Genomic DNA, 15,713 nt, shown 5'->3' with positions numbered 1-15,713 from the left:
TGGGGAAATAGTGTCTCATCTTGCACTTGAATTGCATCCCTTTGATTTGTCTCATCTTGCACTACTCGATCTCCAGCTCTTTCATTTTCATTTGTGGATACATCTCTATTATTAATTCTCCTTGGAGACCATCTTACACGTTCACGTCGAGTAACTCTTTGATTTGTCTCATCTTGCACTATTTGTTCTCCAGCTCCTTCATTTTCATTTGTGGATATGTCTCTATTATTAATTTTCCTCGGAGACCATCTTACACGTTCACCTCGTGTAACTCGTACGACACTTGCTCCTCGAGTACATACCATTATCTACTCCTCAATAGTTAGATGGAAGGCTACCTTAAAAAAAATGTGTATACAAACTGCACATTAATCTTGTACTTTCTAAATAATGAATATTCACAAGGTGGGTTCCCAGTGGGAAACCAAACAATGGTAGAAAACAATTTCCATATAACATATAAGATGCAAAGTTATACCAAATGGGAAGTCACTAAATATGATAATCTTCAATCCAATTAAAAAAAAAACCCCTGGATGCAGGAGTTATATAAAATTGAATGGAAAATTGATATTAGGAGAAAACATACTTGATTATCCGCAGAGCAATACTGATATCAGCTAGAGCCAAAGAGGGCGCATCATTCATCCCATCACTAGCCTGTAAATATGAAATATCTTAGGTGAATAAATCTCCCAAAAAACTGTTTCTTAAATGTGATGGCTAAAATATAACGTAATAACATAAACCAGAATTTATTCACTGATTTTCACGATATATGACGGGCAAAGTAAATCCAATAACAAACAAAGGGAAATATATTCACCATTCACAATTTTTTCCAAAGTAGCTAGGGAAAAATTGAAATACTACAAAATATAAAGGATAATAGTATTCTTCAAAAATCAGCTTCTTCAAAAATCAGCTTAATAGAAAACTAATTATCAGAGTTCGACTAGTCATCAAACTCAATCTCAAAGTGATCATCGTCTAGTTCATCATCTACTGTTTAATGTCCCATTCACATTGACACTTGTGTAGCCATATTTATCGATCTTATATCCTCTTCCAAGTCGCCCCACATCCCACCAATGACACCTAAAGAGAAACACTTTTCGTCCTCCTACATAAGATAGTTCAAAAACATCTTTTAAAATGCCATAATACTCTTTTTCTGGGGAAGAATCATCTCCTTTCACTAAAACTCCACTATTCTGACTTGTTCTCTCCGTGGCACGATCTTTGGTATGAAATCGAAAACCATTAATAATGAATGTGGAATATCGACGTGTCGTTCTTAAAGGACCAGTAGCCAAACTAAGTAGCTCATATGTTGCATGCCCATCTGCATGTAGCTTTGATACCTATTACCATTCAATGTAAATGAATTAATAGAATTATAGAATTCAGTCAATGTTGTTAGCTACATCTAATGGATAGCAAAAGATACATACACGATGATAAAATCAGGTGTGAAACTCTTTGTAATGCCTTTCCAATGCATTTCTTTGGCTTAGCATTGAAATTTCAGTTTTATGCTCCCTGTAAATGATCAAATTTTAGTTTTATGGTACTTGAAAATGATCAAATTATAAAGTAGATTGTTCAGGAACTTACTCGATAAAAGGCCAGACTTCATCACAATTTTGGAGCACATACATACGAGCTTGATCATATTCTTCGAAACTTAACTCATACAATATGTAAGCTCCTTTAGGACGACCAAATTTTCTAAAAATTGACAAGCCATGATTCGAGATACCACCATCATCATTTCTTGGTGCCTTATTAAATTTTGTTTCCATGCTATTAAGGTATCTAGCACAAAACTTAGAGCATTCATCCAATATGTATCCTTCTGCGATTGATCCTTCTGGACGAGCTTTATTGCGAACATATTTCTTAAGTGTACGTAGATACCTATCCAAAAATGAATACTTTTTTAATCATGATTCAAAGGAAAAAAGAAAAAAACATAAGATTTAAAAAACCAATGTATCATTTACCTTTCAATTGGATACATCCATCTATAGTTCACAGGCCCAGCAATTTTAGCCTCCTTTGCCAAGTGAATTGGCAAGTGGATTATCACATCAAAAAAGGCTGGTGGAAATATTGTTTCTAACTTGCATAGTGTCCTAGGAATATGCTCTTCGAGTTGGTCTAAATCTTCAAGCCGTAATGACTTTGAACATAAGTTATTGAAAAAGTTGCTTAACTCAGTCAATGGCTCACACACCTCTTTTGGAAGTAACCCCGTGATAGAAAGTGGAAGTATTCGTTGAAAAAATACATGATGGTCATGACACTTTAAACCATGAATCTTCTTCTCACCAACATTCACACATCTTGATATATTTGACAAGAAACCATCCGAAACTCTTAGATTTGCCAAAAAATTACAAAATTTGATCTTTGCACTTGGAGGTAAGACATAGCACGCTGCAGGCAATATTATCTTATTTCCTTCAACATGAGGATGAAGAGTTTCTCTGATGCCCATGTCTACTAAATCATAACGGCTCTTAATTGTGTCTTTTGTCTTTCCTGCCATGTTCATCAAAGTTCCAAGAACATTATTTGAAACGTTACGTTCAATATGCATAACGTCAAGATTATGACGTAATTGAAGGGTTTTCCAATAAGGAAGTTGAAAGAAAATGCTCTTCTTTTTCCAATTGTAGACATTATCACAGTCAATGCGCTTTCTTTTTTGGCCTTTACCAAATATAACACCTTTAAAGAAACATAATTGGTCTAATACTCCATCTCCTGTCAACATTTGAGGTGCAAGCCGATCCTCAATTTCTCCATTGAATGATCCCTTATTACGTCTCCAAGGATGATCAATTGGCAAGAAATGACGGTGGCCCATATAACATAGCTTGCTTCTGATTGAAAGATAGCTAGTGTCTTTATGGCAACATGGACAAGCTAGTTTTCCTTTAGTCACCCATCCAGATAAGTTATCATATGCCGAAAAATCATTAATGGTCCACATTACAGCAGCATGTAACTGGAAATTTTGTTGTGCATATGCATCATATGTATGAACCCCAACCTCCCAAAGCTCCAATAACTCTTTGATCAAAGGCTGTAAGTAGACATCTATGTCATTTTCTGGACATTTACGTCCTGGAATAAGAAGTGTCATCATGAAGTAAGGTTGCTTCATGCATAACCAAGGAGGTAAGTTATATGGAACTAGCACGACTGGCCAAATGCTGTATGAAGTGCTCATGTTCCCATAAGGATTGAACCCATCACTTGCTAAACCAAGTCGTATGTTCCTTGGATCCTCAGAAAAAGACTTGTGTTGCTCATCAAACGATTTCCAAGCAATAGAATCTGCTGGATGTCTTAATATCCCATCATCAACACGCCTCTGCTCATGCCATCTCATGTCCTTTGCAGTTTTTTTTGACATATATAACTTCTGCAATCTACCTTTAAGTGGAAAATTACGCAAAATCTTATGAGGAATTTTATGTTTACGATTCACTACCTTCCATCTAGATAAACCGCAAACTGGACAACACTGTGCATCTTTATGTTCTTCTCAAAACATTACACAATCATTCTTGCAAGCATCAATTTTTTCATAGTCAAGACATAAATCTCGAATGATGGCCCGTGCCTCATAATATGAATTTGGAACCAAAGCATTACTAGGTAGAATCTCTTTGCAAAAGTTTAACACAGCATCTGCTGCATTGCCTGTCAAATTGTGAAGAGTCTTAAGGTTTAGGAATTTCACAATAAAAGATAATTTTGAGACTTTAGAGCTCGGATAAAGTTCCACAGTAGCATCTTTTAGTAGCTTATAAAACTTGCTAGCCTCATCATTCGGGGTTTCACCAAACATTTCTTCATGAGTTTGAGAAGTATTCACATTTTCAAATGCATATGCATCATGAACTAGCCCAATTAAATCATCAACATCATCCATTTGGACATCCTCATTCAAATTCTCATCACAATTAACATTGGAAGCTTCTGTTGAGGCATTTAACTTGTCTCCATGAAGAATCCATGTCATATAACTTTTATTGAATCCATTTCCCAATAAGTGCAGCCTTACTTCAGCTGTAGATTTGAATGCAGTGTTCCTACATTTATTACAAGGACACCTAATTCTTTCACTATCTCCTCCCTGACGAGATACAAAACCAATAAATGCATCAATCCCTTCTCTATACTCAATACTGACTCTATTATCACTTTTTATCCATTCCTTGTTCAACATTGTTCCTCTGTAGTTAAACATATCAAAAACAAAACATTTATAATTAAATAACAAACTTGAGGGAGTTACATAAACTTATATCGTAATATATTAAAATATTGATACAATACAGTATATCAAGTCTAAAATGTTAAAAAAACGAAGCAACATCAAATAATCAATCAAAAGATTCTTTGTCAACAAGACCATTATTATAGAAGAATGAGAAAGCTAGCCATATCTGAAGTGCGATTTCGTTATGAAAAATTAACATTGATAAGCTATAATTCCACTACCAGTTAGAAAGTATATGAGGCACAAAATTCCATGAAACATGTAATCTATCTAACAATTTCCAGTCACCATTCTTCAGAAAAAAAAAACCACCCACAAGGCGTATTCTGTAATTCGACAAAAAATTTAGCAAAGATTCACAAATGGAGATGAAACCGAGTTTAATCAATAAGTCTTAATTTGTTTCCAGCATACATACGCGTAAGCCATTCAAAAAAAAATACATAATAAAAATTAAAAACTAAATCCCAGTATATTAAGCCCTAGCATTCAATCAAATGTAACCAAGGAGGTAATCATGTCAAAGCATAAGCAGAACATAGAGCAGCAAGAGAGAGAGGAGAAGGAAGAAGAGGGGATTGCGCACCTTAGGGAGAGGATTGCTCCACTTTGTTAGGTAGGAGAGGCGCTGAGATACGGCGACTTAATTGGGTGGAGAACGGTTTCCACTTGAGCCTTGAGTGATTTTGATATAAGCACGATTTTGTTATGGGAGATTTCGTTTCTTCAATGTCAGTCAATGTAGTACAATATCAGGCATCCCTACAAGTATCTCAAAAGAAAGAAATTGATCTCATTCCATGAGTTTGTTTCTATGAAAGCTTGTAAGAAATAACTTCAAAACATCCAGCATTTTCAGGCAACTTCATGTTATAATCTCCAGTAAAAAGCTATGCTACTTTTAAGTTCCTGTAACATTCTTAGTTACCAATTCATCTCTCTATCAGCTAGCTAATGTACCCAGACATGTAAGAAAGTTCCTTTCAAGCAATGATAAAAATAATATAATACACCCATTACAAGTTTACAACTCGAAAAAAAAAATCCAAAAAACATAAACATTAAAAATATCCAAGATGGGTTCCAGGAGGCCATATAGGTAATTCCTTCGTAATAATGTGGATGATAGGATATCATATCAGTAAAGTAGCCTATTCAAACTATTAGTCCATCATCTACAACATAACTACACAAACTATAACTGTACAAGTCATTGAAAGTAAAATTTCAATATTTCATTCCTACCACGAATAGGATACACTAATGATTGTTCCAGTATAGAGCAACAAATGATGAGGAAGCAAAAAATTGGTCCACACAGGAAAGCTATAAACTAATAATCATTTGCAAATAGAAAATAAATCCACACAATTCCAATGTTCGCAGGTGAAAGTAATATACCCAACCAAAAGCATAAATATATACACCGATCGAACATCAATCATTTGCTAAGCAACAAATCCTGGTATAAAACTAAATTAAAGAGCTCAGATAAAACCATAAGTAATTCGTATAGAAATCAATGAGCTTCACTAGGTAAACAAATAGTCAGAATTTGGGGTGGGGGACTCCCTATCTTTCAGTGCATTAAAGATTACTTTGAATATGCTTAATGGATTTTTGAAAAAAGAATTCATGTTTAACCAAGAAAAACAAAGGCAAGAGATCTATTGAATGAAAGGAAGAATGGGAATCAAAGGAGAGATGACAAACCAATTGAAAGGGATAGGAAGAAAGCATTACTAATTACCCTCTTTGATCTAGTAAGTGGAAGGCGCATAATGGTATGACAGTTTTCAAAGATGATGAAAGGGGTGAAGGCAAGAGGTCTAGGTCTTTGCTCTCTGGTTATGAATTGATGTCCCAATCGTTGGATAGTGAAAACAAGCAAAAGGAGAAAGCTATAAATGGAAGAAATGCAGAGATTGGATTGGTGCGATGCATACGAGGATCAGCCCATGAAGGAGGCTATCACTTTGCTTCACACAAGGCAAGACATGTTTAGGCAAAAAGCATCTCAAAAAAATTCACTAAAGTAGTAGTGATCCGCTGGCGATCACGGGGTAGCATGCAGCCAACATTCGATCATAGTTAATCCCGTGGAGCAGGACTCAGGCTAGGAGCGTCCAGGGGACTTCCACCCGGATCAACCTTTTTTGTCATCAGGCGCTTACTCACACACATCCTTACCACACCATCCAGAGAAAGAAGATTGAATCGCTTCGACGCCGTACTATTCAAATTCAAATTGAAAAGAATGCCAACAACACAGCACGGAATACATGATTCTAGAAATTAATATGTGAGATTGGGAGTATCAAGAGAAGGAAGAATTACCATGGTTGAGAGCTCTCTTGCGCCACAGACGAAGACCTAGAAGATGAACGACAGGCGTCTTTCAATGGTAAGACTTCGATGTTGGCTCCCTCACTCTATATGACGAAGGAAGGTGTTTTTGAGGAGTCAGTCTCTCAATCAATTAGGTTAAACTCTTTTCTATTATTTTAATATAATTTTCTAAGTAATTAAATATTTTGTTACAAGAAATTTCATTTTAACCTTGTCACTAATACTTTAATGTGACAACAAAATTTTCATGGTAAGTAAAGGGGAATAAATTGGCGCTTTTATTTCGCGCTATAAATTTCGGCACTTTTTTTGCTAAGAACTTTAGTTACAATATTTTAAATTAGTCACAAAAAATATACCATTACTGACAAGTTTCTTGTTGTCACATAGAATTTGTCTTTGACTTTTGTCAAATATTTATTTTTTTATTTCGATTACAACATTTAGTGACGATTAAGAAAAATGGGGTCACTGAATGGTTTTCTCTAGTGACGACAAAATATTATCGTCACTAAATAAAATTATGAGCGACAACAAAAAATATTTGTCATAAAAACATCCCTTTTGGTGACAATTGTTTTGCTCGTCACACAGAGCTTGTCACGGAAACCCAAATTTCTTGTAGTGATTATTGGATGATTAAATTGAAACATTTTAAACAATGGTGTACAAATTGAAACATTGACTATATTTCGGTGTACAAAAATGGTATTAACCCAAAAAAAACCATTATTCGAGTATTTGTTGATTTTTCATTTTATAACGAGAAATAGATAGGCTTTGCATGTGCAAGCCAAATTAATGGTACGAGGTGGAATTCCACCTGATGAAACTCGTATTTGGACAAATTATATGGTAAATGTGCGAGTTCTTATTATGCTAACAAGCATACACAAACCTAATCGCCAACTACACCAACACCTAACATCCAACAATTTTGAGTTATTGAAGGACGAGAACTCTCTTATGCCCATTTAAAGCGCAAATTTAAAATGCGCATCACCTTTTGAGTGTGTGGACGAGTGAAATGATAAGTGAGGCTCACTGTTTTGGATCCCACATGTTCCAAATTAACGGTGAAAATATAGGTCCACAAGTCTGTACGAGAGAATTCATATATATATATATATATATAATTTGAAATCCTTATTTGAGTTGGCAACTTATCTACGTATCGATTGAATGGAGTAAAGGGAAGATAGTTCGTATTATATATATCTATTAATAATTTTACTATTTATATGTAGGCATTATATTTATGATCAGCATGGGAATGGTAAGCCAGATAAGGGAAGTAAAGCTTAGTGTATGACTTTAAACATGAAAGTTTAAGTAGCTATATTCTTAGGTAGAGAGGGAGGTAGAAATATTCATGTTAGCATAATTAATACATCAAACTTAATTATTACTCCTATATTACTATATATACTTAATTATTCTATTACATATACCAACTATCGTAATTGTCCATGTTTTGGATGTACTAATTAAATTATTTATCAACTTACAATATTGGTATAATGTGGTCACACATTAGATTTTGGTATAATTTATTATGTTATCATGTGAGGAATTTACGTGCACGCTGGTCTAACGATTCGAGTTTTAGCTCATATCAATTTTTGAAGGATAAAATGGTATGATGTATGGATTTTGTTATTGTGTGCCTCACACAATCATTACTTATAAAAAGTCAAAGGGGGACATAACTACATCAAGTGGACATGTGCCAAAGAATTAATGGTGCTCAAAATATTGCATATATAACATTCCCTCTTACTAACCACCCTCATTTACTTTATATATACACTTCACATCTAATATGTAGATATAAGTTAATTAGGGTTGGCCTTTGTTGGATGCATGCATCTATATGATAAGTTGTTCCAAATTTCACTCATTCACATTCTTTAAAAGTGGTGCGTATTTTAAATGCCTAAATTAGATATGTATAGGAGAATTTATATATATATATATATATAATATGCGCATAGTAGAGACCAACCGTATTTTTTAGTGTAAATTAAAGTCTCATGACCAACCATATTTTTGCAAATTGTGTGTGTACATACAAATATACGTTTGGTATAGCTTATAAGTTATCTGGTATTTGATATAGTTTATAAGTTACAAGAAAATTTTATTTAAATTTAATTTAAAAGATAGAATAAAAATTATTAAGAACGGTATGAATCAATATAGTTTGTTATTTGATAATTTTTTTGATAATTTTTTTATTTTAATTATAAATATTTTTTTACTAGATATTTTTACATAAATAAAATTTAAATTTTTTTATTGTAAAGGGAAAAAAAAATTTGGAACTTATTAGAGCGCTAGCAAACACCCCACATAAACAGGCTAAGAATATCATCACCACATAAACAGGCTAAGAATATCATCATTAAGGGTTAGTGGTAGCCTTATTCTACAGGTTCGAGACCTCACTCACGGGATAGGGGTGGCTGAAATTATTTCATCAAATCTCCACCATTCAATGCATGCATATTGCATGATTGCATTGAATTTGACAACACCACACCCAATGATTCAATGGTGTTGGTGGAGACTCGGTGAAATTGGTGAAATAATTCCAACCAATCTTTTTCCCTCACTCGCACTGCTAAACTTGTGCTTACCACTACACAAGTAGTGCTTGAAGTCCCCCCCTTCAACTCAGGACTCCTTGACAGAACAATGTGTACATGAAAACACCACTCTTTTCACTTTTCCTAATCCTGTTTTTGGCTCAGATAAAGGATTTATATGATCAAATAATATGAACATTATTGACAGAATGAATTTAAATTAACATTAGTTATCAATGCAGCTTAAACCAATTAATGCAGGAACTGAACTATACAACTTCAGGCCTTACCAGCACTATAATATCCCAATTTCTGGGCATTCATCATGCAGCGCTTCTGCTGCTAGGCCATCAACTTCCTAACTTAAAAATCTTCACAGTTCTTTGTTTGTTTGCTATGTACAAGGCAGATCAGGAAATATAAACACCAAATGCAGACTGACGGTGATGATGATGATTTAAATTAGAAGGGCGGGCATGGATTAATGATGATAAATGGGGGTTAACTAAGATTGATATCGACCCGTTCTGGATTCCCCCTTTCAGTCTGGTTGTCAACAAGTTCTACGCCCAGCTGCCCTTTGTCTCCTGCCCCAAATGCATAAAGCTTTCCGGATTCAGTGAGTGCAAATGTGTGGGCATTCCAGTATATGGAATTGGTGAGGCTGATTTGCACAACCCGTTCGTTCAGCTCCTTCAGTGAGGTTACTAGCTCTGGACCCAATACATTTGCATGCCTATTTCCCTGTGCAAAGAGAGGAAAATGAATTAAACCCCGTGATTAATCGTATACAAAAGCCTCTTGTTCAGAAATACTACTCTGCAGCACAAAGATATGATAAGGTTTAGTCGCTAGACGGAACAACAGCTATTACAGGGGAGCTTACCAACAATGGAGTAAACAATCTACTTTAAAAAATACTTGAATTTACATATGGCAAGGTAAGAAGCTAAATAACAACTAGGAAACAATGGCAACAATGGCGGAAGAAAAATAAAAGACAATCCCAGAGAGGCAAGTCATGTTGCAAGTAACAGACTGCATTTGAAACAAAATTTTCCAAGGTTTGATAAAATGTTGCATATCCATGAGAACTTGTTACATCTGGACTTTTGTATGAGATCAATATACGGAGTCAAGACAAATTAATCAAACACGGAAAAGAGAAAAGCAGGAGAAGGCCTTACCTGTCCATCAGCAGGAGCAGCGGCGTTATGCCCAAGACTAGCAGATTCGCCACACCCAAACGAGTACACATCACCATCTTCAGACACCACAAACGTAGTGTAGTCTCCTGTGGCAACATGAACAGCTTTGACATTGCTCAATGCTTCCACCACCTTGGGAACCGATTCACATTCTTCATTCCCATGGCCCAAGCATCCGTATCGACCCCAACCCCAAGTGCAAACCCGTCCATCTCGACCCACCACAGCAGCATGCCAAGCACCAGCAGCAACAACTGCCGGCTGAAGGTTCAACAACTGAAACTGTTCAACTAGTCGCGGATACTTTTCATCAGTTCTCGCCCCATGCCCAAGCTTCCCACCCAAGCCACACCCAACGGAGTATACTGACCTGATAAAGTTCAAAAAAAAAAGAAAAAGTGGGAGAGTTATTAAATCAGTTCTCCATACGAGGTTACTGTTGAATTATTAAAAAAAAAAAGAATCAAAGAGGTGACTGCTGCCAATTGTGGATGGCCAATGAAAGACTATTGAAAAACCCAGACTAGAGTGATTTCAATTATTTGCAATGATTTTCAAAATTTGACAAGTGAGCAATTATATATAATTCTCATGCCTTAAATGAAAATGTTTCAGGGTCAAGGATTTTTTTCCCCCATAGAATGCTCTAGCCAAAAAATGTAGCTTAGAAGATGGAGCTTACATTCCACTAGGTTGACAGGCCAGACAAAGAAGATAGCAGTATCCGGCAGCAATTTGAACCACAGGAATGTTTTCTAGTGCCCCCAACAAAGGATGGGGTTCTGCATCATTCTGATCAGTTTGATGACCAAGTTTTCCATCACTTCCCCAGGAAAATGTGTAAACCCTGCCTTCTCTTGACAACACAGCGGTAAAGAAATTCCCAATTGCAGCTTGCACTACAAATATGTTTTTCAAAGACTCAACCAACTGTGGGGTTGTAACAAGTCTACTTCCTTGAACACCATATTCACCTTCCCCAAACGATTCCTTTCCAAAAGAATAGACCTGTCCTGCATCGCTAATCAGCATTGTCCGACCAGCCCCCGCAGCTGCTTGGATGATACGAATACCTTGCAGGGATCTGCAATGCAATGGAATTTCCATTAGCTTCAGCTTAACTCTACAATCACACTTTGCATTTGGCCTGCATTTTCAGTATCAGGTTTAGAAGTGATGAGGGGATCAACTACCTAATTTGTCGGGGCCGCCATTCTTCTTCAGTGGTTCCTTCTTCAGTGTTTCCGTGCCCAAGTTGTCCAGAGCTATTAGAGCCAAAGGAGTAAACTGCTCCCATTGAAGTCACAGCAATACTGTGACCAGGCCCAGCTATGGCCTGGGACTTCTCCCTCCTGCAACATGCTTCTCCAGCCAGCAAAAATCTAAGAACCAATTTCCATGAACCCCCGCATTTTTGTTTCAAGTCCTGACGCTCTTCGGCTGTCATTGGCTTAAATATGGCTCTCTTTTGGCACATGTCGAATGCAGCAAGCTCTGAGATAGACAATTCAAAGTCGGGGGAGAAATTGGCAGGCTGCCTGAAGAAGGAACATGTTGCCTGCAGCACACACAAATGAGAGCGGCATTATCAATTCTAAAGTTGAAAAGTGGTTACATCATCAAAAAGAGAAGGAAAAAGACAACTTGCCTCAAGTTTTGCAAGATCTTGAGGGTCCAAATTACACGCGGTGAGGACATGAAGGACTATTGAAGGGTTGGCAGCCAAAGGAAATTCACCGGGGTGAGAGTCCCCAAAACAATGGCGTTGAGAACGTTGAAATGTTGATACAGGAGCAGCAACAACAATGGCAGCAATTGGCTGGTCAGGGATGTTAGTATGGTATTGTATAGCCGGAGTTCCACCCGTTGTGGCATCCATGGGCACTGCCAAGAGTTTGCAGTGCCCAAACTTGGCAATGTGGGAGATTTGAAACTACTGAAATTCAGTAAGACATCAAGTTACTCTCAATGATCCAACTTTAAGACCAATTTTAGAAACTTCAATATCATTCTTACAAATTATACATATTTTAGTAGTGAAAATAATAGGTATAAGCATCATCATCTACCTTGAATTATGGACTGATCAGCAAACTTCAACTCTCGAACCTACACATTATAGCAGAACTAAATTAAGCACAGATAAGACAAATCAATGGAATTAATGTATCAGCCACAAACCCCATGAATCAGATTGTCCAAAAAAATGATCAAACAGATATGGTGAGAATCCAGACAAATAAAAAAACTTTATGACCAAATTGTTTCAATTGAGATCACTAGAATGTATCAATGTAGAGGGGATTTCACATATATACAAAAGGAAATGAATCAAATCCAGGTATACCAAAACAAGAAGACTTTGAAGAGAAGAATACTATTCTTCCATAAAAGGATATTCCACACCCGAAAGAAACCCAAAAACAAAAGAATTCTAGAATCCAAAGAAAACGTTTTGTTCACGTATACTCATCGCCGGAAGTCAAATTGACCCGATCAAATTCGAACCAAACAAGCAAAACATATCTGAACAATCAGTGAAAACCCAAAACAGGGGATATTGTTTGGTACACTTGTTCTTCATAAAATTAAGCAAATACCAGGTTTTTTTAAAGAGACCCAGATCGTAAATTGAAATCAGATCCTCCACTTCACAACTAAGATTTCTGATGATCAAGCAAAAGATCATCACAATCGCATGCTCAAAACGGATGGTATCATCGTTACAGATCGTGACAAAAAAAAGGGATCAAAAATCGAAAATTACGTATCAGAAAGACCCGTGATTCCTCAAGACCCATCTGCATCTATCAACAACCGCATAAAATCCCAAGTTTTCTCAACCAAAATCAGCAAAATTTCGATCAAAATTAGAAAGCAAATCCAGGTGGGTATCCGACACAGAGATGCTCTGTTTGTCTGTCAAATAGAGTGAGAAAATTGATGAACAATTGGGAATAGATGATAATCCAAAGAGAAATTGTGTGATGACAGAGGAAAAGAAGAAGAGCGACTGAATGAATTAAGGGAGAGAAAGAACAGGCTTTTTAATTTATCTATGTATATGGGATTGGGAGGTGTCCCCCTTCTCTTAAAGCGATGAGGTGTCTGCCTTTGGTGGTGAACGAGAGAGAGAAGGAGGACATACGCTTACAATCACCATGCATATATATACATAGACACGTCAGCTTCGTCTTAACTATGGTAACTGACTTTACCCAACCTCTGGTTCCATGAAATCTGAGGGTAAATAATATCTCTTGGAAAACAGAGGCTTTGTTAAATAGGATTGTCCCATGTGAAATTGGTCCCCCTATATGTCTATCACTAATATGAATAAGAGAACCACACCCCCAAAAGTTAGTTTGATAGGTTGGAGAGTACAATATATATATATATATATATATATATATACTTCACATCAAAAGATCATACTTTCGATGTGAAACTTGAGTTCGTAACATTCCACCACGCTCTGCAACCCCAATGTCTACGTGGGATGGCTTTGCACTAGTTAGTTTTGGAGAACCGATGTCACCATCTTTGTGGCTTGACAGTTGACACTAACTAGTCCCGGACAAACACTGTTATGCCGACGTCACCACCTGAGCCATACGATTGCAGCTAAACGACGTGGTGTAAACTCTGATACCAATTGATATGAATCTTGAGAGGACCACACCCCAAAAGTTAGCTTGTGAGATTGGAGAACACAATGCTCATATAAACCATACATCAGAATCTCATACTTCCGATGTGAGACTTTAGTTCATAACAACATACATACGTATATATATAAATGTTCTAGTCACATGTTCCAAATTGGTGTGGGTGGGCTTATATACCAAGGAGAAAAATGTTTAAATTATTGTACATCGCTAATGATACATCAATATGGTCATCTCGGTAACAATGCAAATGTTGAAATTATTATACTATCATGGAAAATTTTGCGTGACTTTATGGACGGCGAGCTAGAAAGATAATGATATATATATATATAAAATACAAGTTTGTCAAATTAGGTTGTACAAATCGGATCTTAATTAATTAATTTCCTAGTTTTGTGAAGTAGATATATATGCTAGCATAAATGTTTTTTTAAATGTTGTATTGAATACTGCCCTGTATATTGTCTAAAATATTTTGATTATTTGGTTCAATTCTTGCTGATAGCAGTTATGTTGTTTAATATGATGTGACAAGTTACATGTGATGGCATTATACAATTTATTATAAAATATAAGTAATCAATTATCAATTTTTTTTTATATTTAAGAGATTTGGGACATGTTCAAGTTCAACTCTAAAGAAAAAAAATAAATTGTAACATATTTAAAAGTTAAACAATTTTTTTTAAAAAATTTAAAAAGTAAATTGTTACATTTTTTAAAATAAATGAAGTTGTTTCAATATGTTCACTTGCTAAATCTCTTACCACAAAAATTATATGACATTTTTTTTTTGAGACGGGGGAGGGGGTTTGAACCCTAGTCACAAAGATGATAAACACCATCTCTACTACTCCAACTAAGGGCTTAGGTGTGACGTTTTTAGATTAAGGACGTTTACAAAAAAGATGGAAGAGAGAAAAAAAAAAAAAAGGAAAAAACTTTAGGACCAAAATGGGTTTTAAAGAACGGTGGAGAAATGAAAAGAATAAAGCAACACCAAAAGATATTCAATGGATGTTCTCTATTGTAGATAGATTCTCAAGATTTAGGACACCTGAACTACAAAATGCAAAGCTAATTTCTTATTAATACTCGGAAATAGATATCAAATGGGTTCTTTTTTTCCCTTGCATTGATGAAGTGCACCCAAATGGTGCACTAAACAATTACCAAAAATTTTACAAAAATGTATAGATAATAATATATATTTATTATGGTAAATGTAAAGATGTAAAAAAAAAAATTCTTGAAAATTAATTTAATTTTCTAAGGAAAATTAGTAATAAATATGAGTAGTAAGATAAGAGTTTTATGTAACAAATCTTTTCATTTGTTTAATATCAAAATATGAATTTAATATTCAATGGTCAAAATTAGTTATATTTTGCATCTTTTCTATATTTATAAAAAAATTTAACATCTTTAATAGTGTTCGTTGATGCGATTTTTTGCAAGACAATACACGTAAACTCCTTATGCCAAGTAGTGATGTGGACGGCGAATCTCTGTACCTACAAGAACAAAAACAAGTGACCATTTGATGACCCATTGATACTTTGACGCTCAAGTCAATATTTTTTTTCCTAGAGAGTGA

At 35.5% G+C, this 15,713-nt stretch overlaps 2 protein-coding genes across 5 annotated transcripts; both read right to left on the bottom strand.

The window, feature by feature from the left end:
• Positions 1 to 194: 194 nt before the first annotated feature.
• Positions 195 to 6,758, bottom strand: LOC119999687. Of its 3 annotated transcripts, none has more exons than XM_038847394.1 (7): positions 6,638 to 6,758; positions 4,887 to 5,062; positions 2,007 to 4,253; positions 1,618 to 1,920; positions 1,455 to 1,542; positions 590 to 1,364; positions 195 to 334 (listed from the first exon to the last, which is right to left on the bottom strand). In XM_038847394.1, exons 3-5 carry the CDS (start codon positions 3,425 to 3,427, stop codon positions 1,467 to 1,469), a joined length of 1,800 nt encoding a protein of 599 aa, XP_038703322.1. In that variant the 5' UTR covers positions 3,428 to 4,253; positions 4,887 to 5,062; positions 6,638 to 6,758; the 3' UTR covers positions 195 to 334; positions 590 to 1,364; positions 1,455 to 1,466. The 3 variants fall into 3 exon arrangements, with proteins under 3 accessions (XP_038703322.1, XP_038703321.1, XP_038703323.1); XM_038847393.1 differs by having other exon boundaries at positions 197 to 338; XM_038847395.1 differs by having other exon boundaries at positions 197 to 338; positions 2,007 to 3,717.
• Positions 6,759 to 9,438: 2,680 nt separating this feature from the next.
• On the bottom strand, positions 9,439 to 13,584 carry LOC120000231 (ultraviolet-B receptor UVR8-like). 2 transcript variants are annotated; one of them, XM_038848183.1, is made up of 7 exons: positions 13,213 to 13,584; positions 12,515 to 12,554; positions 12,094 to 12,381; positions 11,639 to 12,003; positions 11,128 to 11,529; positions 10,425 to 10,815; positions 9,439 to 9,981 (listed from the first exon to the last, which is right to left on the bottom strand). In XM_038848183.1, exons 3-7 carry the CDS (start codon positions 12,322 to 12,324, stop codon positions 9,739 to 9,741), a joined length of 1,632 nt encoding a protein of 543 aa, XP_038704111.1. In that variant the 5' UTR covers positions 12,325 to 12,381; positions 12,515 to 12,554; positions 13,213 to 13,584; the 3' UTR covers positions 9,439 to 9,738. The 2 variants fall into 2 exon arrangements, with proteins under 2 accessions (XP_038704111.1, XP_038704112.1); XM_038848184.1 differs by lacking the exon at positions 13,213 to 13,584 and adding an exon at positions 13,046 to 13,145.
• Positions 13,585 to 15,713: the final 2,129 nt, after the last annotated feature.

The sequence above is a fragment of the Tripterygium wilfordii genome, chromosome 6 (assembly GCF_013401445.1).
Source record: "Tripterygium wilfordii isolate XIE 37 chromosome 6, ASM1340144v1, whole genome shotgun sequence".
In the NCBI taxonomy this organism is placed as follows: domain Eukaryota; kingdom Viridiplantae; phylum Streptophyta; class Magnoliopsida; order Celastrales; family Celastraceae; genus Tripterygium; species Tripterygium wilfordii.
The sequence above is the reverse complement of the archived record's forward strand: the minus strand, read 5'-3'. Positions and strand labels throughout refer to the sequence as shown.